Genomic DNA, 24,693 nt, shown 5'->3' with positions numbered 1-24,693 from the left:
CACCACCATGCCGGCCCAGAACCCTTGTGTACTCTTAATAGCTGCAGTGACCTTATTGCAAGGCAAAAATGATTAAATGGAATGCAGCATCAACAGGACAGATGTAAAGTTTGGCTCTAAACTGACACTGATCTCTCCCTCAAAATGCTCACACAGGAAAAAAAAAATCTTTGAAAAGACCTAAACTCAATTAAAATTCCTAAACACACAGGGTGCAGTGGCCAGTAATCCCAGCAATCTGGGAGGCTGAGGCAGGAGGATTGTGAGTTCAAAGCCAGCCTCAGCAACTTAGCAAGGCCCTAATTAACTCAGTGAGACCCTGACTCTAAATAAAATACAAAATAGGCCTGGGGTTGTGGCTCAGGGGGCGAGTGCCATGAGTTCAATCCCCTGTAGTAAATAAATAAATAAATAAATAAATAAGGGCTGGGGATGTGGCTCAGTGATGAGGTACCCTGGGTTCAATTCCCAGTATGGAAAAAAAAAAAAAAAATCCAAAACCCTAGCCCACCTCCTACACCCTTACACATAAGTAACAAATAGCTTCTTGCTTTGCTTGGGGACCTAGCCTAAGCTCCATCAGTGCAGTCTCCCCACTCCTGAGGTTAAGCCCCAATGAAAGCTTAGCTTGGGTGCTCCTACTCTTTGACCCAATTACGTTTCTGTGCTCACTGGGTCAGAAGTTCCTATCTCTGGCATCAGATTTAAAGAGCAGGTGTGCGTTCAGGGCTGCGTGAAGTGTGAATGCGTCCTAAGTAAAGCTTCCCTGTGCCTCCCTGTGCCCTCGGAACAAAGACCCAAACCATAACATGACCCACCTCTCCCTAGTCCCAGGGTGCCTCTCTGGTCCTTTCAATACTGCCAACAATCCAGATCCACTGAGGTTTCATCAAGGACCTCACCCACTTTCCTGCCCCTGGGCCTTTGCACATGCTGTTTCTGCCCTCTCTGCCACCTGACTCCTGCTCATCCTCTTAGAATCGGCTCCAACATGTAGAGAAAGCTTTGCACCTCAGTGGGAAAGGATGCCTTGTCTGTAGTCCGCCTGTAGTCCGCTAGGCTGTTCTCACCAAGGACCACAAACTGAGGTGCTGAAATTGAAATCAATTGCCTTACATTTCTGGAAGCCAGAAGTCTGAGATCAAGGTCAGGACTGAGGAACTGGAGTTACGGATCAGTGGTAAAGCACTTGCCTAGCATGTGAAGGTCCTGGGTTCGATACTCAGCACCACATATAACGAAATAAAAGATGCATTGACAACTTTAAAAAAAAAAAAATAAAGATCAGGACCAGTTCCTTCCAAGGACCCTGAGGGAGAATCTGGCCTGGTTTCTGGGGGGTTGCTGGTGATCTTTGGCATTCCGTGGTTGCAGGAGCATCACCCCATTTCACCTTCATCCTCATACCATGCACCCCACATGTGGCTGTGTCCAGATTCCCCTGGGAGGTTGGACTAGGGACCCGCTGTGCTCCAGTGTGACCTCCCCTTGACCGATTACACCCACAGTGACCCTATTTTCAAGTAAGGTCACACTCGGAGATGATAGGACTGTCACACAGGCATTTTGCGAAGGACATGCTTCAACCCATAACAGCGTTGTTCAGAGTTACCGGACCCCAGGAGGCCTGTGGGTGGCTCTCAGTTGTAGACTCGCCACGGAGGGGACAAGTAACCCTTGGGCAGGGCGGGGCTCTGTGGCACAGCACTGGCCTGGTGGGTGTGAGATCCTGGGTTCCAGAAGCAAAAAAAAAAAAATTTTAAGCAGTCTTTTTGTGCAGACGTAATAGGGAGTTCTGTCTATTGTGGGGACAGCCCTCTCCCCCTAAATGTTTCCATGTACACTTTCAATATTCCTTTTTTTTTTTTTTTTTTTTCTTCTCAGTACTGAGGATCTATCGAATCCTCGGGTGCTCTTTGCAAATTGCAGAGGCTGGATTTGAACTCGAGATCCTCCTGCCTCAGCCTCCCAAAGTCGCTGAGATTACAGGTGTGCACCACCATGCCGGGCCCAGAAGATGTTTTGTTGACCAGGCTCAGGTCTGAGACCTTGCCAGGGACCTCAAGAGAGGAGGGACACTCCTCTTCTGCCACAGAGAACAAAGGGGTCCTTGTTGCCCCGAGGAGAGGCGAGGGAAATGGACGGCTCCCAGACTGGCAGTCCGCCCAAACCCCTGCCTCTCACACGCACACTCGCTCCTCCCTGACCACACAACTGCACGTTCACCCAAACCCAGCGCCAGCTGAGACTGGAGCACACCAGCACACACCTTTACACAGCCACGTCTGCGCCCAGCCACCTCATGATACACATCCAAACGCACAACGCACAGGGGCACACCCACACCGCCCGCTGCTGCAGGGTGGGATGCATGACGTGCCCCACACGGGTATCCAGCCAGGAGACGGGCTCACCCAGGGATGCAGCTCACGGGACCCCCGGTCAGGCACCAAGCCCACGCTGCAGAGACACGGCTGCACAGTAACACAATAGCATGCAATGTCCTTCATCCAGGGACAGGACACACATGCAACCATCTAACACACATTGCTGCACTTGGAGGCAGACACACACACACAAACACACCACAAATTATTAACACACAATAACCTAGCCACACTCCCAGACTTTCACTTGGATCTGTGAACACCGTAGCACAACACACAGACCCTCACACACACCACAAGCACACACTGAGCAAAGACACATCACTCAATTATACCATACACACAGTCCCCCACTTACAGGTGCACAGTGGCCCGTGACCCCAGAGACATACAGTAAACAGATGTGGTTCTTGCCTCCTGGGTCACTACATTTATCTTAAAGAAATTTTTTAAGCTGGTGGCACACCCCTGTAATCACAGTGACTCAGGAGGCTGAGGCAGGAGAATCGCAAGTTCAAGGCCAGCTTGGGCAATTTAAGGAGACCCTCAGCAATTTAGCAAGACCGTATCTCAAAAATATAAAATAAAAAAGGGCTAGAGATAAGCTCAGTGGGTTCAATCCCCAGTACCAAAAGAAGTTCTGTGAGCCAGGTGCAGGGCTGGTACCTACAGTCCCAGCAATCTGGGAGGCTGAGGCAGGAGGCTGACTTGAACTGAGGAGTTGGAGACCAGACAAGGGGGAGGTCCGAACTCAAACTAAATTAGTTGAAGCGTTTGTGTGTTTGTTTTGCGGTGCTGCAGATTGGGCCACGCCTGGGGCGTGCTGGGCAAGCACTCCACCACTGAGCTGCACCCCTGGCCCTGGCTGTTCTTCTAGATCTCGTTTTTCCTCCCTTGATCTGATTTCTCTACCTTGTCTAAATCAGTCATTGCCTCATGCCCCTTGGAGATAAAGATTCAGTGTGCAAACGGGAGGGGAGGGGAGGAGAGAGGTCACGGAGAGGCCTGGCTGCGTCCTTACAAAGCTCTGCCTGCGAGACTGACTCTGACCTCGCCTCTGGGAGATTCCCTGGGACGTGGATCCCTCCGTGTCCTAAATGACAGGTTGGCTTGGGCTGGGGACACAGCATCCTGGTGGAGTGCTTTCCTGGCACCGGGGAAGTCCTGAGTCCAATCCCCAGAACTGCAAAAAAAGGAAAGATAAGGGTAGGTGAGTGTGCCTGGGTTGCACAGAGCGCGCACACCGGGTCTCCTGGAAGCCCGGACGGGGCCAGGCACAGGTGCACAGTGACCAGATCCAGTGAAAACCTGGGGTGCTGGACTGCCGATGGGCTTCCCTGGGCAGAAACGCACCACACAGGTTGATGTATTTTTGTTGCTGGGGCAGCTGAGCTGCCCTGAGTGACCCCTAGATCATTTTCTCCTTCAGATCTGGTGTGTCTTTATTATGACACCATGTAAATCAACGACATGCTGGCTCCCGTGAGTCCTTCCAGAAAACCTCCTAACTCAGAAACGGTTTGAGGACAACTGGTCACCCTAGTCAGACCCAAATGGAGAAGAGAAAATGGGGAAGAAAAAGTTAATAAAGCACAGCTGTTGTACACACCTGTAATCCCAGCAGCTCAGGAGTCTGAGGCAGGAGGATTGAAAATTGGAGGCCAGTCTCAGCAACTTAGCGAGGCTCTATGCAACTTAGTGAGACCCTGTCTCGAAATTAAAAAAAAAAAAAATTAAAAGGGCTGGGGATATGCTCAGTGGTTAAGCGCCCCGGGTTCAATCCCCTCTATCAAAAAATAAAATAAAAAATAAAACACAAATCACTCACATTGTTCCATAAGGACGGCAGGACTCGTTTTGTAAAGTAAAACTTGTGCTTACACTAGGGAAAGAAAGAATGGACAGTTTTCATATGTTTGGAATGTAAGGCAAACTTCCACGTTTTAAAACTTTTGAATGGAGTGCAAATTCCAAATTCCTACAGCCTGCTCCCCGCACGGCCGCCAGAGGACGCCGTTTCCACTCGACCACTCCGGCTCCGCGGCTCCGCGGCTCCGCATGTTCAGCGAAGGCGCGGTCCTCACCGCGTGCCAGGAGCTCTGCAGGACCCCGCCCGCATCTCCCTGATTTAACCTTCCCCTCCTCCCTGTGCTCAGGCGCACTGGGCCCCGTGCTCTGGTGGGAACAGAGCAAACACATTCCCTCAGGGTTTGTTTTTGCTTTTTTTGTTTTTCCTCTTTAAAAGAATCAGTTAAGAATCACATAGCATGAAATCAGTACTTTTAATGTGCCACACAATGCACGACATCCACAGGCTGCTTGTGTTTGCTTTCATTGGTCCTAAGTCTTTTCGTTTTGTTTTGTTTTGTTTTTTAAACCGGGGGTTGAACCCAGGGGCACTTAACCACTGAGCCATATCTCCAGCCCTTTTTTGTGTTTTATTGAGAGACAGGGTCTGGCTGAGTTGCGTGGGGCCTTCCTGAGTGGCTGAGGCTGACTTTGAACTCTCCATCCTCCTGCCTCAGCCTCTTGAGCTGCAGAGATTACAGACGTGGCCGCCACTCCCAGCAGTGTTTTTGAGGTTCGTCTGTCCCCACAGAAGAGAGAGACGCTGGAAGAAGAACCTAAGGAATTCCTGGAAAAGGGGGAACTCCATTCAGTACAAGTGGGGTCCTGGATTTACTGGACAAAAAAGAATTTCAGCACACATCAGTAGAGGCACAGGGCTTTCTTTAGGAAAGCAAGGGGTGCATTAGAAGGACCATCTCAGAGTGAGAGATGCATCCGAGGGTCCCTGGCTCCGCTCTTAAAAGAAACTTGGTGGGGGTGGGCATGGGAAGGGGGCGGGGATGACCTCAGTCTGGTGTTCCTCAGAATCCTTGGGGTTACTGTCTCCATTAGCTGATGAATAGGCAATACTGGAAAGTCCTCTAGATTATAAATTTTTAAAAATATTGTGTGTAGCTCTTTGCTTAATCTATTAGTGGGCAAGGTAATTTTCACAAGTGGGTGCATTTATGGTCACTTTAAGATTCACAGCTGGGCGTGGGGCACTCGCTGCAATCTAGGAACTCAGGAGGCCGAGGCAGGAGGGTAGCAAGTTTAAGATCAACCTCGGCAACTGAGCCAGACCCTGTCTCCAAAAATAAAAAGCGTTGTGGATGTAGCTCAGTGGTAAAGAGTCCTGTACTTAAAAGAAAAAAAAATTACATGCAAAACTCCAGCTTCAAATTCTATTTCCTGGACCCCTTTTGCCTCCTTTGGTCCCCTGTCTTTGATCTCTTCTGCCCTCCCTCCTTCACAACCGTGCATTCCTCTCTGAGTTTTTGCATTGACTGCTCCTGCGGCCAGGCGACCTTCTTGCAGGTGACTGCAGGGTTCCCTCCGCCTTCCTCCAGATCTCTGATCTTCTTGGTGGGCTCCCCTGACACCCGCTTAGAAGCGCAGCCCCTCTGGGGCTCCGTACCCGCCTCCTCTTGCCGCTCAGGGCCTCGGACCTGCTCCTTCCTTACCTCCTATGATTGTCCACCCCACCACACACACACACACACACACACACACACACACACACTAGAACATGCACTTGGCAACTTTCCGTTTTGTCCTCTTCCCAGGTTTGTGCCCAGCAACTAAAGCAGTGACAGAGGTGGACGCCCAATCAGTGCTTGTCAGATGAATGCGTCCTTAGGATAGATTAGAGTCAGGGGTGCACCCAAGGGGAGGCACGCACACACATGCACGCACACATGCACGGTAAGCCTAGTGTTGAGATTCTTCTATTAAAGGCTGCCGTTGAGACACCCCCCCCCCATTTCACAAAAACCAGAACCTACAAAACCACACACCATTTATCTGGATGCCCACAAACATTTGAGACAATCCAATCATGTAAAGAAAGGCTCTTGTGAAACAGGAAGGCACACTAAGTCACTTGTTAGCACCAAGAGAATTCTTATCTTCCTCCCGCAATAAGGCTTATCTCTTTCCAGCAAGTATCGCTGCAAACTCAGGCGTGCTGGGAGTCAGGAGGTGTCCATGTCACTTCCTGTCCAGACAAACCTTTGGCTCAGAGGCAGACTTGCAGACTTAAAGGAAAAAGGCCTATTTCAGAGTCTTTGTGTTTTGGAGTAGAGCTCACAAAGTCTTCTCTTGCTGGGGGCAGAATTGTCCAAAGACGCCCTGAGTCCCTGTCACTCCTCTTCAGTTTCCTGTGCCACACACACAGGTGTGCATACAGGAGGCAGGAATCTGATGTCTGTGATACTCCGAGGACCCAGGACACATATTTTCAGACAAGACACAGAGAAATATAGGATCTACAGGAGACTGGGATCACTCTGGGAGGCCTTGGGTGGATGGATGGGTGGATGGGTGGATGGATGGGTGGATGGGTGGATGGGTAGATGTGTGGATGGATGGGTGGATGGGTGGATGTGTGGATGGATGGGTGGATGGGTAGATGTGTGGATGGATGGGTGGATGGATTGGTGGATGGGTGGATGGATTGGTGGATGGGTGGATGGGTAGATGGGTGGATGGATGGGTGGGTAGATGGGTGGATGGATGGGTGGATGGATTGGTGGATGGGTGGATGGGTAGATGGGTGGATGGATGGGTGGGTAGATGGGTGGATGGATGGGTGGATGGGTGGGTAGATGGGTGGATGGATAGATGGGTGGATGGATGGGTGGATGGATTGGTGGATGGGTGAGTGGATGGATGGATGGGTGGGTGGAGAGGTGGGTGGAGAGATGGATGTAGAGGTTAATGGATAAGTAGGTGAGCAAGTCACAACCTAACTAGGTGAGGTTTCCTTCAGATGGAAGATCTTTCAGATGGCACCCTGTCCCTGGCACCACCGCCTCTCCCTCTCGCTCACCCTCCCAAGTCTCTCCTGCTGTTCAGCTCTCACTCTGCAGCAGTGGTCTCTGCTGCCTGGTGGCTGCATCTGCCTGCAGTTCCAGCTGATGGACTGTGGGACTCAGCGCTGCTCCCAGCAGCCACCCTGCTGTTCCACACCCCCTGGAACAGGCACCTGAGCCAGAGGTAGCAGGAGGCTCCAGTGACCAACTGCAAGGACTTGGCAGCCCCAAGGACAAATCCACTGATTCATGACAGGCAGGGACCAGAGCGCCCTGTCTGCCTGGGGCAGGGGCTGGCCTGGATTCTGGTCATCACAGTTCCCTTCAGCCCCGCCCCCCGCATCTTCCCCCCTCCCTCTCCATGATGCTGGAACCCATCCTGGGCCCGGGCCTTGTGCGCACCAGGCAGGCGAGCGCTCTACCGCCAGCTACACCCCTAGTCTGCCTGTACGTTTTTAGCCAGAACTTTTTTCCAGTGCTGGGTATTGAGCCTAGGATCGCTCTACCACTGATCTGCACCCCCAGCCCCTTTTCTTTGTTCAATTTTGAGACAGGCTCTTGTCACATGGCCAAGGACAGTCTCAAACTTGTGATCCTCCTGCCTCAGCCTTCCAAGTTACTGTCATTACGGACATGTCCACTGCATCCAGCATGGAATGGTCTTATTTGTTCATTCTTTAAACACAGAGTCTCACCAGAAGTGTAGTCATACGCCTACCTGGGGCAATAATGTCTGTCTCATTCTACGTCCCTCCCGTCCCCACCGCCCCAGCACTCCCTTCACTCCCCTCTGCATAATCCAAAGTTCCTTGGGAATGTTCTGTTGTTTCGTCTAAGGCCCCCTGAGCCGGGCACGGTGGTGCACACCTGTCATCCCAAGTACTCTGGACACTGAGGCAGGAGGACCACAAGTTTGGTGTTAAACTGGGCAACTTATCAAGTCCCTGTCTCAAAAGACATATAGGCAGGCAGGCTGGAGATGTAGCTCAGTGCTAGAATACTCCCGGTTCAATCCCCATCACTGGAAGGAAAAAAAAAAAAAAAGTAAGCCAAAGAGAACTTCCTCTAACCAGCTATTTGGTTTTCTCCATATAGAAAATGCAGGACATTTTTTTCCAAGAGTCATTTGAGTAGACCTGTACACGTTAGAGTATGTTGCCATCCCAGATCCCACTGCCTCCCATCACCACGGCAACCAGTGAGTTGGCCCAGCGACGATCCCGGTCTTTCCTGGTCCTCCTCTTTTTCCCCCTACTGAGCCCCTTTAACATCAAACACTGTCACAACACTTCCAGTGTGCTGGGCACGGTTGTAAACATTTACAGGTATTACTTCATTTAATGCTAGAAACTAGTATCTTTCTTGAGGCTCAGAGAGGTTGAATGACTTACCCAAGGCCACACATCTGTCCAAGAGTCCAGGATTAGATCCCAGGAGCCTCTCCAGGGGCTTCCCTGTTGGCCACTACCTGTAGCACCTGCAGCAGCTGATGCCTTAATGCACCTTCTCCATGCAAGATGCGTGTTTTACCCCTTTAACAGAGAAGGCAAATTCGACAGAGCAGACCTGAAACCAGGCCCCCACCTCAAAGTGAGGAGTCAAGAGTAGCTTCTGATTCTGCCTCATGGTGGGCAGTTGGGTAGAGGGCTGCAGTCCAGGCTGACTTCCTGGGGAAGTGGAAGTCTGGATGTGGTCCCACCTGGGACAGACAGCAGAGAGACAAGGGAAGGCAGTGGAGAGGAGGGAGGGGCATTAGGGCATGTTTTAGACAAGCCTCTGACTGTGTCTGAAACCAAGCTATAATCGGCTTAAGCAGTTGCTTCCCATAACTGAAAAGTCCAAGGGAGGGCTTCAGGCACAGCAGGCTCCAGAAGCTCAGGTGGTTTTAAAGTTGTGGAGAATCCACGCCCTACCATCTCCTGGCTGTTTCCTCCCATTTCCAACAGCTTCTCACCACTGATAGGGCTGGAAGTTCAGAACCTGTGTGGAATCCCAGACCATCTTGGCTTTGGGACATGTGACACCCTGAGATTTCTTTCCTGGAGTTCATCCATGTCTGCCAGCCCCTAGGGGTTCTGGGAAAGGCCTCAGTATGGCCATGGGAAAGGGAAGGATGGGATGCTAAAAATGACAAGGACCCCGTGCAGACAGATTTGTCCCACTAACTTCTGGCCCCACCCCACCAGGCCCTTCCCCAGCTCCAGGTCCAGGACCCCTGCCCACCCCTCTCCTCCACTCCTGGGGCTGAGTCCTGGCGGGGCCAGAGTGGAGGGGTTCCTTAGCAGCATGGAAACAGGAGTGAGGTCTCACCCGCACCCAGGAACCCAGATGCCCACCCAGGGCCGACCTGTTCTCTCTGGGAACCGCCGGGCCTTACAGATTCCTGGCGCCGGCGATCTCTGGCGGCTACTTGTCTCCAGCAACTCGATTCTCCTTGAACCTGGGGGACCCTTCCCTGGGCTGTCCACACCCGCCCCTCAGGGCTGGACTGCTAACGCTGATGCTCACGCAGGACCGCAGGTGGCGCCACCAGACGGCTCTCAGCAGGTCACCAGGCGCCCATCATGGACGCGGGCAGTTCTTAGGGACGAGCGACCTCCTGCCCGTCCTCTCCCGGGGCTCCTTCCCGCCTGTGCAGGAGTGAGGCCGCCCTGCCCTCTCCACTGCCTCCAACGCCACCCTACCCACGACCCGGCCTGTCTCCCTGCCCGGTCCCCCGAGTTCATTCACCGGCCCCGTGGGCCGCCTGGGCTTCATCTGGACATCATCCAACACAAATTCCTCTGCCCCAAACCACACAGCTGAGACGTCCCCACCTCAGACTACCCGCATGGGGTTTGTTGGTGGTCGCGTTGTTCCTTTGTTTGGCTTTGATCTGGCGTGCGAGGGACGGAGCCCAGAGCCCTGTGCGTGCTGGGCAGGCGCTCTGCCCCGGCCTGCGACCCCAGCCTCTGGATCCCTGTTTAAAGGGGGCGGAGTTTGCTCCCACCTGGCCTGGTGTTGCGCGCCTGTGATCCCCGCGAGGAGGCTGCTGGCGGAGGATCGCGAGTTCAAGGCCGGCCTCAACAATTTAGCGAAGCCCTAAGCAACTTAGCAAGATCCCATCTGAAAATAAAAAGGGCTGGGGGTGTGGCTCAGTGGTTAGGCGTCCCTGGGTTGGATCCCCAGTAACATTTAATAAGGGCAGTGTGTGTGGGGGGATCATTATAGAAAAAAATGGGAAACTCTGGACAAAATAAGGCTCAAGAATCCCCTGGAACACCCCTCCGCACGCACAAAACTTGGCGCGGGTTTTGCTGAATGGACGCCAGTGTGCACGGGGGAGGTTCCGTGTATTTGTTCCCACAAAGCATCAGAGTGCAAACCCCCGCCGCTGCTGCAGGGGCTTCCGGCCGCTGGGCTCAGGGGCGCAGGGCCTCCCCGAGTGGCGGCGCCTGCCCTGTGTCGGTCGCTGCGTTTCCTTCCATTCTCTGGAGCCCTGCCCTTGCCTTATGCCTTCCCCAAGTTCCCGGTCATTTCCTTACAGCACTTTCCCAAGAGTGAAATCAGCGTGTCAAAAGGTCACAGCATTTGCCAGGAGTCTCTGGCACAGATCACAAGTTTCCACATCTTTATTTTTTCTTAACTGTTGTTATAATAGCGAACACTCCGGGCTTGAGTGAGCGGAGCCAGCCCTGCCCTAGGCGCTTTCACATCAGCCTGACTTCATCTTTGTAACAACCCAGCAAAATAGGCACTATCATTATGTTCTTGCTGCAGATGGAGGCACAGAGAGGTTGAGTAACCTGCACAAGTCACACAGCTGGGATTCAAAGTCAGGACTCAGGTCCCAAGTGCAAACTCCTCACGTGGGCTGCCTTCAGGTGGGCTCCATCCTAACCGCCAAGTCATGCCCATCCCGCAGCACAGGCGTGTGATTTATTCAGCAGTTACCCAATGGCTGGAGCCCTGACAATAAAAAGGGCTGAAAATAAAAAGGGCTGGGGGTGTGGCTCAGTGGTTAGGCGCCCTGGGTTGGATCCCCAGTAACGTTTAATAAGGGCAGTGGGGGGGGGCATTATAGAAAAAAATGGGAAACTCTGGACAAAATAAGGTGATTTATATATTTATATGATGGGCTGGCAGCTGTAGATTTGGCAGTGCCTGAAGTTTTTCCAAGACCCAAGACAGTTCTATTTAGGGAAAATAATGCCACGTTACAAACTCAAAAGGAGCGGGGCCCTGGGGAGACCTGTGAAACAAGTTGCCCAAAAGCCTTAGCTGCCCACAGTATCCTGGAAGACCACAAGACTTTTCCCCGACGACTACTGGGAATTTTAAAAATATTTTTATATTAATGGGAATCGAACACCATGACGCGATACCACTAGGCTACACCCTCAGCCCTTTTGATTTTTCGAGACAGGGTCTAAGTTGCCCAGGCTGGCCTTGAACTTGTGATCCTTCAGCCTCAGGGTCCCGAGTAGTAGGGATTGCAGAGGTGTGTCCCTGCGTCCACCCAGGAGAATGTTCAACCGGCTGAGTCGAGAGTTCTCCCTTGGGACACCCTGGGTCCCACTGCCTGGATCCCTGGATTTCGTAGGAAGTCACTTCCTGGCCACACCCCTCCCCGTTCATCCACCTCATTGTCCCATGCATGTCAAAGGAAGCAGCAGACCAGGGCTACTGCAGCCCCAAGGTCAGCACAGAGTCCTGTCCTTCCAGTTCCTCAGCTGATGCAGAATCCAGATGGGTGAAATGCACTGACGTGCACTGAGACTCGCACGCGGCTCTGCTGGGGACCCCGGCTTTTTGCACACAGGGGAACAGACGCATTTCCCTAGGCAATTATACAGCAAGAACTTCCTGAGGACACAGTGCACGTCCAGGCTGTGGGACTTGTCCTTGAGCCCCAGCTGGCCACCCCCAACGCTCACCCCATCTGACGGATGCCCCCAGTGCACCTCTGGGTTGGGCTTCCTCCCCTCCCAGGTTCCTCAGGCTCCTTCCCAGCGTGCGCTGGGCTCTCAGGATCCTTAGCTGACACCTGTAAGGCTTTTCCCTTCTTCCTGTGGTGCTGGCGTGAAACGCAGGGTCTCCTGCTCGCTGGGCAAAGGCTTCTCCAGGGAGAACACCCCCTGCCTGGGGGTTCTCATTTTCACATCTACGTACTGTCCCATCATCTGTCCCACCCCACCCCAAACACAAAGAGCTGTTTTCTTATCTGTAGAACATTCCTTTTTATTTAAAATGGGAGAGGGGGAGGAACAGCAGAAATAGCCCCTTAGAGTCACGATGCTCTACGCGATGTGGTAGAGGAAGGGGGGCTCTGTCTTCTCTCCCTTCATCCATTTCTTTTATAAATTGCTTGTTCTTTTTATAAACATCTTGTCCTGGGGAAACCTTCCCGAAGACCATAATAAAACAGTGAAAGTCTAACAGAAAACACTGAACACTTCTGCCTGACAAAAGACACCATGTACAAAGGGGGAAAAAAAACAGCCTGGAAGGCATGTTTGTACTGTGTACAAGAGACTTCAGATCCACCACAAATAAAGAGCTATTGCAAATGAACAAATGGAGACATCCCTGGAGGAAACTGGACAACAGGTCCGAACCAGCACAGAGGAAATACTGATGGCCAGCTGCATTGGTAACCTGGCACAGCACAACAAAAGCAAAGTCACGCAGCAGCAAAGCTGCCAGGAACCAGGTGGGCTTCTCTGCTGTTGGGGAGGGAGCCTCTAGAGCAGCCTATCTGGAGAGCAGTCTAGCTACATTGGATGAGCTGCTGCAGACACTGAGGTCCACTTCCAGGGGCTCGGCCTGCGGGCAAAAGTGAAGGGCAGGCACCGAGGCTCGCCCGGCGTCCTGAGGAGCAGCCAGGGGCGAGGGCCCTGCGAGTTGCCCACGGCGCCCCCCATGGGGTTCTAGGCAATTTTGAGGAAGGAGGAGGCACCGCCACGTCCAGACACTGCAGGGCCCAGGGTGCACGGGCAAGCTCCAGGACGCTGCCAGGAAGCCACCGGACCTGCAGGTGTGGCTGAACAGGACCCCAGAGCAGGACCTCAGGGACCGCAGTGGCCAGCCCAGGCCAGGGTGGCTACTGCACTGTGACAGTGGCTCAGAGGACAGAGGGGTGCATCCTGCAGAATGTGGGTTTTAAGAACCCCTCACAAAAACAGGCAGGGGTGGCCAGGTGCAGTGGTCACACTGGACCCCAGGGACCCCCGTTGTCATGAAGCTTTCTCAGGATTTCTTTTTCTGAGGGACTGTGCTGGCACGAGCCGGGGTGCCTGACCGCGGAGCCTCGCCCCCCTCTCGTGCCCTATGGCGTCTGGCTTTTTGCTGGAGCACCACAGCCGTGGGCAGCGGCTGGGTTGTTTGGACACGATCGTACCTACCTGGAGTTTGAGTCACTCCACCTGGTGCCTCCCCTCCTTTCTCTATTCCTCTCATGCTTTTTTTTTTTTTTAAGTTGTTGGCGGACTTTTATTTATTTAAATGCATGCTGAGAATTGAACCCAGGGCCTCACACGTGCTGGGCAAGCACTCTGCCACCGAGCCACAGCCCAGCCCAGCCCTCCTCTCAGCTTTTGATTAGTGCTTCACATGTACGTGGAGGTAGGCTTCCCTGCTGGATGGTCACACATGGGCACTGCATGACCATTTTGCTCGCTCTGTGCTCCCCCCTCCTCCCTGCACTCCCCTCACTTTGCTCTAGCTTCCACATGAGGAAGTATTCCACCCTTGACCGACTCTGGCTCCTTTCACTTGGCATGACACCCTCCAGTTCCATCCATTTACTGGCAAATGCCACAATCTTCTTCATGGCTGACTAATACTCCACTGGGTATGTGGACCACAGTCCCTGAACCCACACATCACCACCAGCCACCTGGGCCAGCTCTGCTATTTGCCTACGGTGAACTGTTGCTGTGCCCATCTTTTCACCTTCAAATGAAAATGCTGCCAAGTGCCCTTTCATCAGCAGCAGTGTCGCTTCACTACGTTAATCTACCTCCTCAAGAACAGCACAGGGGCCCAACCTCCACATCCAACAGCGGCTGAGCACGGCGGGCAGCCCATACCCGGCTCACCAGCAGCGGCAATTGGCCCTCCACAGTGCTAACCAGACGTGGCCAGCTCTGCAGCTCCCTCTGCACTCCCTCGCGCTGCCTGCCAGCTGTCTGCTCTGCCCGTTTTCTTTCTGGGCATCTCTGGTGCTGGAATGGAACCAGGGCCCTGCCTGTGCGCAGCCCTGCCAGCCTCCTGTAGGCTCTCCAGCCCCTCCAGCGGCTGACGGCCTGGCAGAGTCTGGGTCCTCACCAGGCTTTGGCGGAGATTACCATTAACACCCCGTGCAGTGGAGGGGGACGCGCAGACCTCAGGGAAGAGAGCCGGCTGCAGGGAGAAAGCCACGCCAGCCCTGTGGCGGTCAGAGGGACTGTATTATTTTTATTTTTTTTCCCAATGGGCTGTATCCCCAGCTCTTTACTTTTTGAGACAGTCCTGCTACACTGCTGAGGCTGGCTTTGAACTTGCAATCCTCCTGCATCAGCCTCCCGGGCCGCTGGGATCCCAGGGGGGCTTCACTGAGGAGCAAGGCTCTGGCACCAGCTGCTATAACCTGCAAACAGGACAGAGGCTGAGGGAAGATGAGGGGAGGGCACCCCGCATCCCTGCCATCCAGATGCCCCTCTGGTCTCCCTTTGGGGACCCACCCAGCCTGCACTCTGGGTTCAGATGCCTCTGCCGGGCTGACCCTCTTCAACGGGCCAAGGAAGCCTGGGCTTGGTGAGGGCCCTGAAGTGCCCCAGAAAAGGGCCCCTTTTGGTTTGAGTTAATCAAAGTCATGCTTCTATCCCCGCCAGGGACCAGCCTGCCCGCCGGGAAGGGAAGCCCGCTCACTGGATCTCTCGGAATGCCCGCTTCTCCACCAGTTTCACTTTGTACTTGCGCTTGAACCTGGAGCAGGGATGGGAACGTGAGGGACAGGCAACCTCACCACCCCCGCCCCCCAGCAGCCCACCCCCAGTGGCCCAGCCCGCACTTGGCCCGTTCCCGAGGCTCGATCATGTTCCTCCTCTGGAAGCTCTTGAAGCGGTCTCGCAGGACGTTGCCTTCGGGCTGCGGGACACAGAGGAGCCTCAGCAGGACAGCAGACCACCATGGGATGCAGGCAGGCCTGGCCCAACCTCCTCATGGGACCGGGCACTCTGCCTGGTCCTGGACCATGGGGCTCCACCCTGTCCTGGGGCACAGACCCCTGGCTGCCTGGGAGCTGGGTCTGGAGTTGGCAGGACAGGGCTGGGTCGCAAGTGGAAGAGGAAACACCGGGCCCAGGGAACAATGGGGGCAAAGGCCAGGGCCAGAGGAAGGTCCTCAAAGAAGGTGCCACTAACAGCCCTGCTGGCTGCTGCCCCAGGGCCAGGCCAGGCATCCTGGGGCTCATTCATGGCTTAGAGAGGGGGGCAGGTTCCAAGCAGGAGGGGCAGGGTCTGCTTTGAGCTTCAGGAAGGCCTGAAGAGGGAGAGGAGGGGCTGCGACAAGAACCCAGCTGGGGTCAAAAGCCCCCAGGGTCATCCCCCGCCTCAGGACCGTGCCCTCAGCCCTCAGGCGACGGCCCAGCCAGCCCAGCCTGAGGGCAGCCAAAGTGTCGCCCACAGCCCCTGGGGGCACGGGGAGCAAGGATGGTGTCATCACCGGGCACGGCCTGCGGCCCCACCTGCCCCGCAGCAGGTACCTTCAGGGTCCGGAGCGAGCCCGAGAGTTCAGCGCTGAGCTGCACGTCAATGTCTGGAGCCTGATACCTGGGAACGTGGGAAGGGGGCACAGAGGGGTCACTCCCCAGCACACCCAGAAGCCCGACTTGGGAGAGTGGGCCTCAGGGGACAGGGTCCGGGGGTGTTCCTGGGCCAGGGCGGCATGTGGGCCCTGATGCTCCCGACCTCCCAGAGCCCCGGCAGGACTCACTTGAGCCGCCCCAGCCTGCGGGGCTTGTCCGCCTCTGCCAGCCGGCGAATCCGCCGCTGCTCCCGTCGCCGTGCCAGCTCCGCCAGCCGCCGGGCCACCTGGGCCTTGATCCCCCGCAGCCGGAAGAGCTCCTGGTGCCGGAGCCGTGCGGCCCGCAGCGCTGCCTGCTGCACCCTCTGGGGTGGGGGTGGGGGTGGGGGTGGGTGGGGCAGGCTGACGAGTGCCCACCGCCTCCCTCCCACCGCCCCCGCACCCTCGGGTCCCTCAGCCCCGGGCGTGGGCACAGGCAGAGGCTGCGCTGAGTGCAGGTTTGGCGGGGGCAGGGCTCACCAGCCTCCGCGCTGCCTTCTCGCGCCGCCGCTGCTGCTCGGTTTTCTTCTCCCCGGCGGCCAGGCGGCCAGGTGGTGAGGCCTCAGCCCCTCCGGCCTCCGGCTCCTCGCCCGGGCCCTGCTCGGCCTCCGCGTCAGACTCCTCCAGCAGCCCCTCGCACAGCTCCCGGAACGTGGACTCCTGCGGGGGGGCCGGTCAGGAGCCGCGGTGGCTGGATGGCAGGGGCAGGGGCGGGGCAGGATCCACCCACCTGGGTTGCCAGCTGCTCGGTGGCGGGCAGGGCCAGCCGGCGCTCTAACTTTTGCGCCTCCTTCTCCCGCTGCAGCTCCACTTCGTGGGCCGTCAAGAGCAGGGCCTGCAGAGTGGGAGACGTGAGGTCCCCAGGCCGCCCGTCCTCTGCCCCACCCCAGGCTCAGGCCCCTGCTCCCTGGGCACAGGCAGAGGGCTCTAACCAACCGCCACATCGGCTCTGCTCTGTGGCTTCCGCACCAAAATAGTGTCCAAAGTAAACAGGACAGGAAGAGCGGGCTGCAGAGCCCCAGGGAGGTGGGGACATGGTGGCATCTGTGAACCGGCAGGGAGCGGGAAGCGTCCTACGGTTGATGAAGCAGCTCTAAAGCTGACCACGGTTGACAGTAGGGCTGCCTGACTAGCTTTCCCTCTCTCCAGGGCCACCGCCCTGCCCACTCCACACCACAGTGACAAGTGGCATGCTCAGCAGGATGCGTGGGGGTGGAACCTGGCACACACTAAGCCCCCCCACCCCACTCCACTCCTGCAACTCCAGCCTGGTCCTTCCAGGGCACTGTGTCGCTGCATTTCCCGTGAACTCCCTTCCAGGCGGGAAGGTCCTCAACCCCTCGTTGGTCGAAAGGCCTCTGGACACACTGGGGCACACGTTCTGCATATGCTGCAGTGACCCTGATCTCTCCACTGCCCTGTCCCTAAAGAGGTGCCACCCCAGGGAGCACCAAAGGGGCTGTGTCACCTTGGTTCACAATATCTGTGCTCCAACAAATGACTATGAAATGAACATGGACTCTCACAGCCAGATCTTCCCACAGCCAAGCTGCCCATCTTTGGATGTTTCGTTTGCTACCATTCAAGCCTTTGGCACCTATGTCTCAAGGACTTCCCTCCCGGAGGGTGCTGTGGACCCCCACCTCAGGGCCTCTGCACAGACCCTTTCCACTGCCTGGAAAACCTGCTCCCCTCTTGCTGCAGCAACCCCCTCCTCAGCCATCTCAGCCCCGCCCCTCTTCCAGACCCCCCAGGCTGGGTCAAGTGCTGCACCCCAGCCCCAACCACTCTGGTCACCGTTGAGACCCAGGGCTGTCTCAGCCTCCTCTGAGTTCCAAGTGCCACCCAGCACAGGGCTGGCACAGCAAACTGACTGGAAGGCAGAGCTGGACCCTGAAAGGCCTGCTCAGACCCGCACCCACCTGGTGGTCTTCAAAGGTCGGGTTGTAGGAGGCTCCCGCAGGTGTCACCTCCACAGCAGGTGCCGGGGACGGCTTGACGTGGAGACGAGGTGGCCGCTGAAGGAAGGCAGGCCACAGCAGGGTGAGGTCCAGGCCCACAGGGACCCCCGAAGTCCACCCGGAAGCCTGACTGCCCATGCGAGGACATGAAGGGCCAGTCCCAGGGGCACGACTTCATGATTCCAGGGAGAGGCTTCACCCAGCGCCCGTCTCACCTCCTGCCCTCCACAGCAGGAAGACTTGGCACTCCCAAGTCCCTTGGAGCCAGAGACCAGCCCTCACAGACACCAGAGCTGCTGCTGCCTCCATCTTACTCTCAGCCTCCAGCACTGCGAGCAGTAAACTCCTAGTATTATACATCATCCAGTCTCAAGCATTTTATCACAGCAGCATGAATGGACTAGGACAGCCCGGGAACCGTGGCACTCACGTTCTCACCCCAAGTGCTGGGACTCGAGGCCCAGCAGGGCAGGGACTGCAGGTTGCCTGGCCACGTGGCCCCCCACTTTGAAGCCTGGAGAGTGGCCCTGTGGGATCCAGCATCTCCAACAGACGGGTGACCAGGGTGGGGCAGGGGCAGGGGGCAGCTGCCTGTAGGCAGGGCTCTTTCAGGCTCTCAGAGTGACAGGCCACACGGTGACACCACGGGTGGGAGTGGGTGATGCCTGCCGACACACACACACATGCTGAGTGCTGACTTTAGTTCCCCAGCCGTGTCACAGAGGCTGTGAGCGTCCCCCGTCCATCACAGCAAGGCACAACTGACAAATGCTTTCCAGAGACAAATACTTTCTAGAGTTTTGTTGCTCAGTGTGGCCAGAGAACTCGCGGGGAGCTTGGGGCACGTAAGAATGCAAACTTCCAGAGTCACCAGGACCTGCCTTTCTACTAGAGCACATGTGATTCAAGTACCCTCTCCGCTTTCAAGAGTTTTCTTGTCCCTCCCCATTAGATCTGTGCCCCAGCAAAGGCCATGGGTCACCAGAAGAACAGGATTCACCCTGATGCCCCCGAGCTCTCCACACCAACGCCTATGAGCCTGGTGCTTCTGTCCCAGAGCTTTGTCCTGGTCACCCCCAGCCCGCACTAACTCAGGAACCACCCCTATTACCTTGGCCCCCTGTGTATCGGGCCCAGTCCCTGGACTCCCTGCTCCCCTGCAGGGGACCCTCTGGTGCTCTCCCTATCAGCACACCTGCCTCTGGCCAGCCGCCCCCCTGCACTGGCCTCCTCCAGGCTCCTGCACTGCTGCCTGCCCTGCCTGGCACCTGCTGGTCCTTCCCCCAGTCTCTGTCAATTTCACCCGCTCCAGGCCTCTAAGCACGTGCACTGTTCCAGGGCTTCCCTGGCCTTCGTCATGTCCCCTGACCTGCCACCTCCCCCAGGTCTCTTTCCTTGGCACCACCGGAAGCCCACCTCACAGAAACGCCACCTGTGAGGAGGACACTGCACCCGTGGCCTCCACAGGGTCCATGCCTGCTCTGCGTGCCCAGCAAGAAGCCAACACCTGTCACCTGAAGGAAGCTGGACCCTGAGATTTGGCTCCTGGCTCCTAACACTCGGGTCTGCTCAAGGTAAAAGAGGCCACAGACCAAATAAACAGCAGGTGCTCAGTGAGCAGGCGCGGCAGTTTCCCACGTCACCTCTAAATCCCCAACTGCCCTGTGAACCAAGCATGTCTGCTGCCTGCAGGTGGGAAAAGAGGGAGACGGATCAGCCAGCGCTGGAGCCGTACGGCACCCAGGAGCCTGGTCACCGGGATGGCAGGCTCTGAGACTGAGACTGCGCCCGGACAAGGCGCAGCGCCCCGCCCCCGCTGCCCAGCACGCCCTTCCCCATCCTCACCCTCACGCCCTTCTTCTTGGTCTGCTCCAGGAAAAAGGCATCCTGGCCCACCAATGGCCTGTCCAGAGGGTCTGTAGAGACACGAGGGCAGCTCTGGGACTTTCTAGCATCACGACCCCCAGGGACTCCGCCCAACCCCTCTCATTTCAAAAAGGTGGCACTGAAGCTCAGCTGAGAGACTGAGACTCACAGACCCTGAGGGCCTCAAACACAGGTCAGCCCACAGTTGGACAGGGTCCAGGGAGTGAATCTGACCCCAGGCTGAGGCAGGAGACCCCACGACTCAGGAACAGGGACACAGTAGAAAGGGGCCACTTCAGGGCTTGACTCTGCTGGACGCCACACCCGGGGACAGCCTTAGACGTGGCGCTCCTGCAGAGTACACAACACACAACTGCCCATGCCAGCCTGTCCCTGCTGGCAGGTGACACCAAGCTCACTCACTGTCCGGGGCCCAGAGGTCATAGAAGGGCCGCTGGATGGTGTCCTCGGGCCCAGGCTTGGTCCTGGCCACGGGAGGGTGGAGAAGCCGGGCCTGGGCCCTGCGCACGTCCCGGGGCAGCTCGCCCTGCTTCGCCAGCTTCTCCCACAGCTGCTCCTTCCGCCTGAGCTTCTTGGCATTGGGCACCTGGTGAGCGAGGATGCTGGGGGCAAGGAGAGGCAGCAGAGGGGCAGTGGGTGAGGGAGCCGCAACAGCACCAGCTCCTCTTGGACGGGCTCCTGCCACCCGGCAGCTCCTCTCAGCCCTCCCCAGGGGAACTGCCCCTCCTGCCCTTCAGAGGCCTCTCTTCCCAGCCAGGCTCCTGAGCCTGACCCAACGAGGCAACAACCTTGCCCTGGATGTCCCCTGGCCCCTCACACCTGCCAGATCAACACTGACCTCAGCATCACCTGAAAACCCACACCTCCTCCTTTGTTCCCACCCCAGGGCGGCCCGTCACCTGTCCCCTCCTGCAGTGCTGCCTGACCCTTCCCTAAACGGAGCTCCCAGACATTCCCGCCCTCCAACCCCGTCCCCTAGCCAGGTTCAGAGTGCTCCTCACTGCACTGGCCCAGCAACTGGCCCCGTATTGTTATCCAGTCCCCTTCTGAAGCCCAAATCTGACCCTAACTGCCTTCCTCTATCACTCCACCCCCAGGAAATCCTTCACGGCCAGGGTCTAAGGGCTGGTAGAACCCTCACTCTTTGGGGGCAGGGATCTTGGATGTGTTCTCAAGGACAAGGTCCACCCGCAGGGGTTTCTGGAGAAGCAGCGACTTCTTCTGGACCCGAGTCTTCTTCCTGTTCCGCTCTGCAGTAGGAAAAGAAAGGACCAAGGCCTCAGACTTCCCCACTGCCAAAGACCAACCTCTCCCACAGCCCACTTCAGCTCCACTGGAGCCATCAGGCCTGCAACCCAAGTCATCCCAGATGCACCTGGAGGATCCCAGGCAACCCCACACTCCCACACAAGGGAAGAGCCACCACAGGCAGGGCCCAAGGTGGCCACGGGCTGACCCTCCACCAAACCCACATCCCAGGCCAGCAATAGGCAGGCTGGGGACATACCCACAGTCCCACACTGAGGGGTTCCTGGTATGGCCAGGAAAGGGCCACAGAACTAATGGGAAAGAGAGTAGTTAGGTGACACTGAGGTACAGGCAGCGCCAGAAGGCTGTACTCAGGACCCGGGCTAGCCAATCCACAGCACAGCATTCTCTGCTTTTAACTTCAAAGGCCAACCGTACAAAGTAAAAACTGCAACAAAATACAGCACGGTGCTGTACCACCCACGACCCATGACACATCACACACACACACACACACACACACACACACGGAGTTGCTCTTCTGTGCTTCCTCAGTGAGAACCTCTCACTGGGTACTACGGCAACGTAATTATTCCAGAAGCATAAAACACAGGGACCACCTGTGTGCTCGTGAGCACTGCCACCTTTGTCTGTTTTATGTTTTTGTCTTTTTTGTGGTGCTGGGGATCGAGCCCAGGGCCTCACCCATGCCAGGCAAGTACTCTACGCTTCTGAGCTACACCCCTAGCCTCTGTACACATTTTCCTGCTAAACTTGAACCCACAAAGTGCTTCTTCTGGTTTCTGAAGATTGTCTGCTCACCAGAGCAGGCCCTTAGGCCCTGATGACCATCCCTGTCCACACACCAGATGTCCTCACCTCTGTGAAAGTCACCCTCTGTAATAACCACCTTTGCCTGCTCATTCAAAGCACCCAGGCCTCAAAGCAGCTCCTTTCACTATCTTTTGCCCACTGAAACAGGTCCTGTTTCTATTAAACAGACCCTTGACCTCTCACAAGCTCATCCTGGACATCCTGCTGTTAAAGCATCTCTCTCTCTCTTGCTGGGGAAACCTTGACTGCCCTCCGAAAGCAGAGCCCTCAATAAATCAGATCACATATTCTTAAATTTGTTTTTCTACATAACTGATGTAATCCCTATTACTCATCAAAGCAATCCCTAATCCACTCTCCCTCCACTTGTTACAGCAGGTCCCAACCATGCTTCCTGGCAAATTAAAGCAAGCGTGTTAAGACTAATTTCCTACCTAGTGTTTAAAACACAGTTTTCTGTTCTTATAAAAACTCATCTTAAAACTAAAACAGATCTGATTTCTGACTTTTTTTTGGGGGGGGGAGGGGAAGGTAAACAGGAATTGCACCCAGGGGCTCTTTTCCACTGGGCCCCATTCCCAGTCCTTTTTATTATTTCAAGACAGGATCTCATTCAGTTGCTTAGGGCTATGCTAAATTGCTGAGGCTGGCTTTGAACTTGTAATCTTCCTGCCTCAGCCTACCAGATCACAGGGATTACAGGCATGTGTCAATACACCCAACTCAGATCTGATTTGTGCAGGTACGTGACTTGTTTCTGCAAGTCTATCTTAATTTATTGAGGCAGACACTACCTGGCTTACCTGTGCATAGAGAGTACTGATACCGTAAAAAGCAAAAAAGAAAAAAAGAAGAAAAAAAAAGAAAAAAGAAAAAAGAAAAAAAGCTTTTAGAAAGAAAGAAAAGAAAAAAGCTGTGTGTGTGTGTGTGTGTTGCTGGGGATTGAACCAGGGTCTTGGGCATGCAAGCCAAGCACTCTACCAACTGAGCTACTATATCTGCAGCCCACAAAAAGTTTTTATGATGCTGGGGATGAAACCCAGGGCCTCAGGAACACCAGGAAAGTGCTCTACCACTGAGCTACATCCTCAGCCTTCACCCTATCTGCCTTCTTTTCATCCATCCAATATGCTCACTTAAACTTTTAGCAGGTGTTTGCCTTCTAAACATCTGTGTCATTAACACAGACCTTCTCAGAGGCTTTGAGAGGCCAGATAACCAACTGTGGCCATGCTGCAGCGAAGTCCACCTCACCTTTTTCCTTGGAGCCAGTGTCCACGAAGAAAAGTTTTTCATCAGGGGCCTCTGACAATAAACCACTGGGGGGATAGAAATGCAGAGCAAAGATGTTAAGAAGAGAATAGATTTAAACACTCGGGGTTCAGCATCCTCATTCAAGCATCCTCCTCCCACCCTGGAACTTTTCACGGCTTCGCCCCTCAGTTTACAGAGCTTGATATTTAAAATGCACCAAGCTAGGGTGAATACATGGGGCGTACCTATCTAAAAAGTTAATTGTTCACTAAATACAAACTTAATTGGGGGTCCTGTATTCTTACTTGCTAAATTTGGCAACTCTACCAAGCCTCCCTCCCTGTGAGCCCAGCGCATCCTCTACGATTTCCGCGGGGAGCCCAGAACAGGTGCCCCCAGCGCCCCCGGAAGTTCCCCCAAGCACGCTCGGCCTCGAACTTGGCCTCACAGAATGAGACCCTGCTCCCGGAAGTTCCGCCCCACGTACCCGGTTGTGCGCTCCTGCAGCCTCACGTCCTCCAGGAACTGATCAACTTCCAGCCCCAGCGGCTCCTGAGCCAGCCTCCGCCAGCCCCGCTTCTTATTTCTGGGTCCGCGCCGCCGCCGCCTCAGAGCCGGGTCCACCGAAGTGGGTCGCAACCCCAGGAAGCCAGAATCAGCATTGCTTTTCGAGCAGTGTCCAGCGCCACCGCCATTGCTTCCCGCCGCCATCTTGTTAAAGGAAGAGCCTTGGGGCTGGTTTGCGGAAATCCGGCTCGGATCTTGCGCGCACAGCTCTCGTAACGCACTTCCGATGACTGCCATCTTGGTAAAGCGGTTGGGGAGAGGAAGGGGCGAGGAGGCTGCCATCTTGGTAGAGGATAAATGTCGTTTCTCTCCTCCAGGCTTTGCAAACGGAGATCTGCAGATTCCTAGTTGCGGAAAGCGGATTTTAGATTCTTAGCTTTCGCCCTTAGCAAAACTTTACCTTTCCCGACCGCCCGGGGTCGTTGCTCAAGCTGACGATGATTGTGATTTTTTTGGTATCAGGGATGGAACCCAGTGGCGCTTAACAACTGAGCCACATCCCCAACCTTTTTTATTTTTACTTTTTATTTTGAGACAGGGTCTCACTAAGTTTGTGAGGCTGGCTTTGAACTTACGATCTTCCTGCCTCAGCCTCCGGAGCTGCTGGGATTACAGGTGTGCCCCACCACGCCTGGCAGATTATTATTATTTTTTTAATCTTAAAATTCAGAACCGTCAGACACAGGTTTGGCACAAGATACATTCCAACCTCAAGTTTGGTTTCTAAATGTTCCTGGAATCTTGAAACTCAAAGATCTTTAGGACTGTCCAGGTCGGAAACAGAACATTACATTCAAGGAGTGTTAAAAAAAAAAAAAAAATATATATATATATATATATACACTATTCGGATCCCTAGCTAACACGTGCAAGGCCCTGGGTTCAATC

The 24,693-nt window shown here is 55.2% G+C and overlaps 1 protein-coding gene, 1 long non-coding RNA gene and 1 other non-coding gene across 3 annotated transcripts; all 3 read right to left on the bottom strand.

Annotated features, from left to right (window-relative positions):
• Nucleotides 1-1,632: 1,632 nt before the first annotated feature.
• Nucleotides 1,633-4,047, bottom strand: LOC124966275 (uncharacterized). The gene is made up of 3 exons (XR_007105316.1): nt 3,997-4,047; nt 3,438-3,570; nt 1,633-1,729 (listed from the first exon to the last, which is right to left on the bottom strand). It is a non-coding gene; the product is annotated as an uncharacterized LOC124966275 (long non-coding RNA).
• Nucleotides 4,048-15,135: 11,088 nt separating this feature from the next.
• On the bottom strand, nt 15,136-24,102 carry Nop53 (NOP53 ribosome biogenesis factor). The gene is made up of 12 exons (XM_047527771.1): nt 23,726-24,102; nt 23,239-23,303; nt 21,044-21,152; nt 20,305-20,504; nt 19,861-19,931; nt 17,977-18,072; nt 16,785-16,889; nt 16,535-16,714; nt 16,205-16,380; nt 15,975-16,041; nt 15,282-15,358; nt 15,136-15,196 (listed from the first exon to the last, which is right to left on the bottom strand). The coding sequence occupies exons 1-12, from the start codon at nt 24,085-24,087 to the stop codon at nt 15,136-15,138; spliced, it is 1,569 nt and encodes a 522-aa protein (XP_047383727.1). The 5' UTR covers nt 24,088-24,102.
• LOC124967641 (small nucleolar RNA SNORD23) lies at nt 15,832-15,940 on the bottom strand. The gene has a single exon (XR_007105563.1). It is a non-coding gene; the product is annotated as a small nucleolar RNA SNORD23 (small nucleolar RNA).
• Nucleotides 24,103-24,693: the final 591 nt, after the last annotated feature.

This window comes from Sciurus carolinensis, chromosome 16 (assembly GCF_902686445.1).
Source record: "Sciurus carolinensis chromosome 16, mSciCar1.2, whole genome shotgun sequence".
In the NCBI taxonomy this organism is placed as follows: domain Eukaryota; kingdom Metazoa; phylum Chordata; class Mammalia; order Rodentia; family Sciuridae; genus Sciurus; species Sciurus carolinensis.
Note: the sequence above shows the minus strand (reverse complement) of the source record. Positions and strands in the feature narration are given on the sequence as shown.

Excerpts from the sequence above, each read along its gene's own strand:
- Nop53 (XM_047527771.1), bottom strand. The coding sequence starts at position 24,087 with ATGGCAGCCTCCTCGCCCCTTCCTCTCCCCAACCGCTTTACCAAGATG. Across the intron at positions 21,153-23,238 it reads CACTGGCTCCAAGGAAAAAG|AGCGGAACAGGAAGAAGACT; the intron begins GTGAGGTGGACT and ends TTCCTACTGCAG. Across the intron at positions 16,381-16,534 it reads AGAAGGCAGCGCGGAGGCTG|AGGGTGCAGCAGGCAGCGCT; the intron begins GTGAGCCCTGCC and ends CCCCCACCCCAG.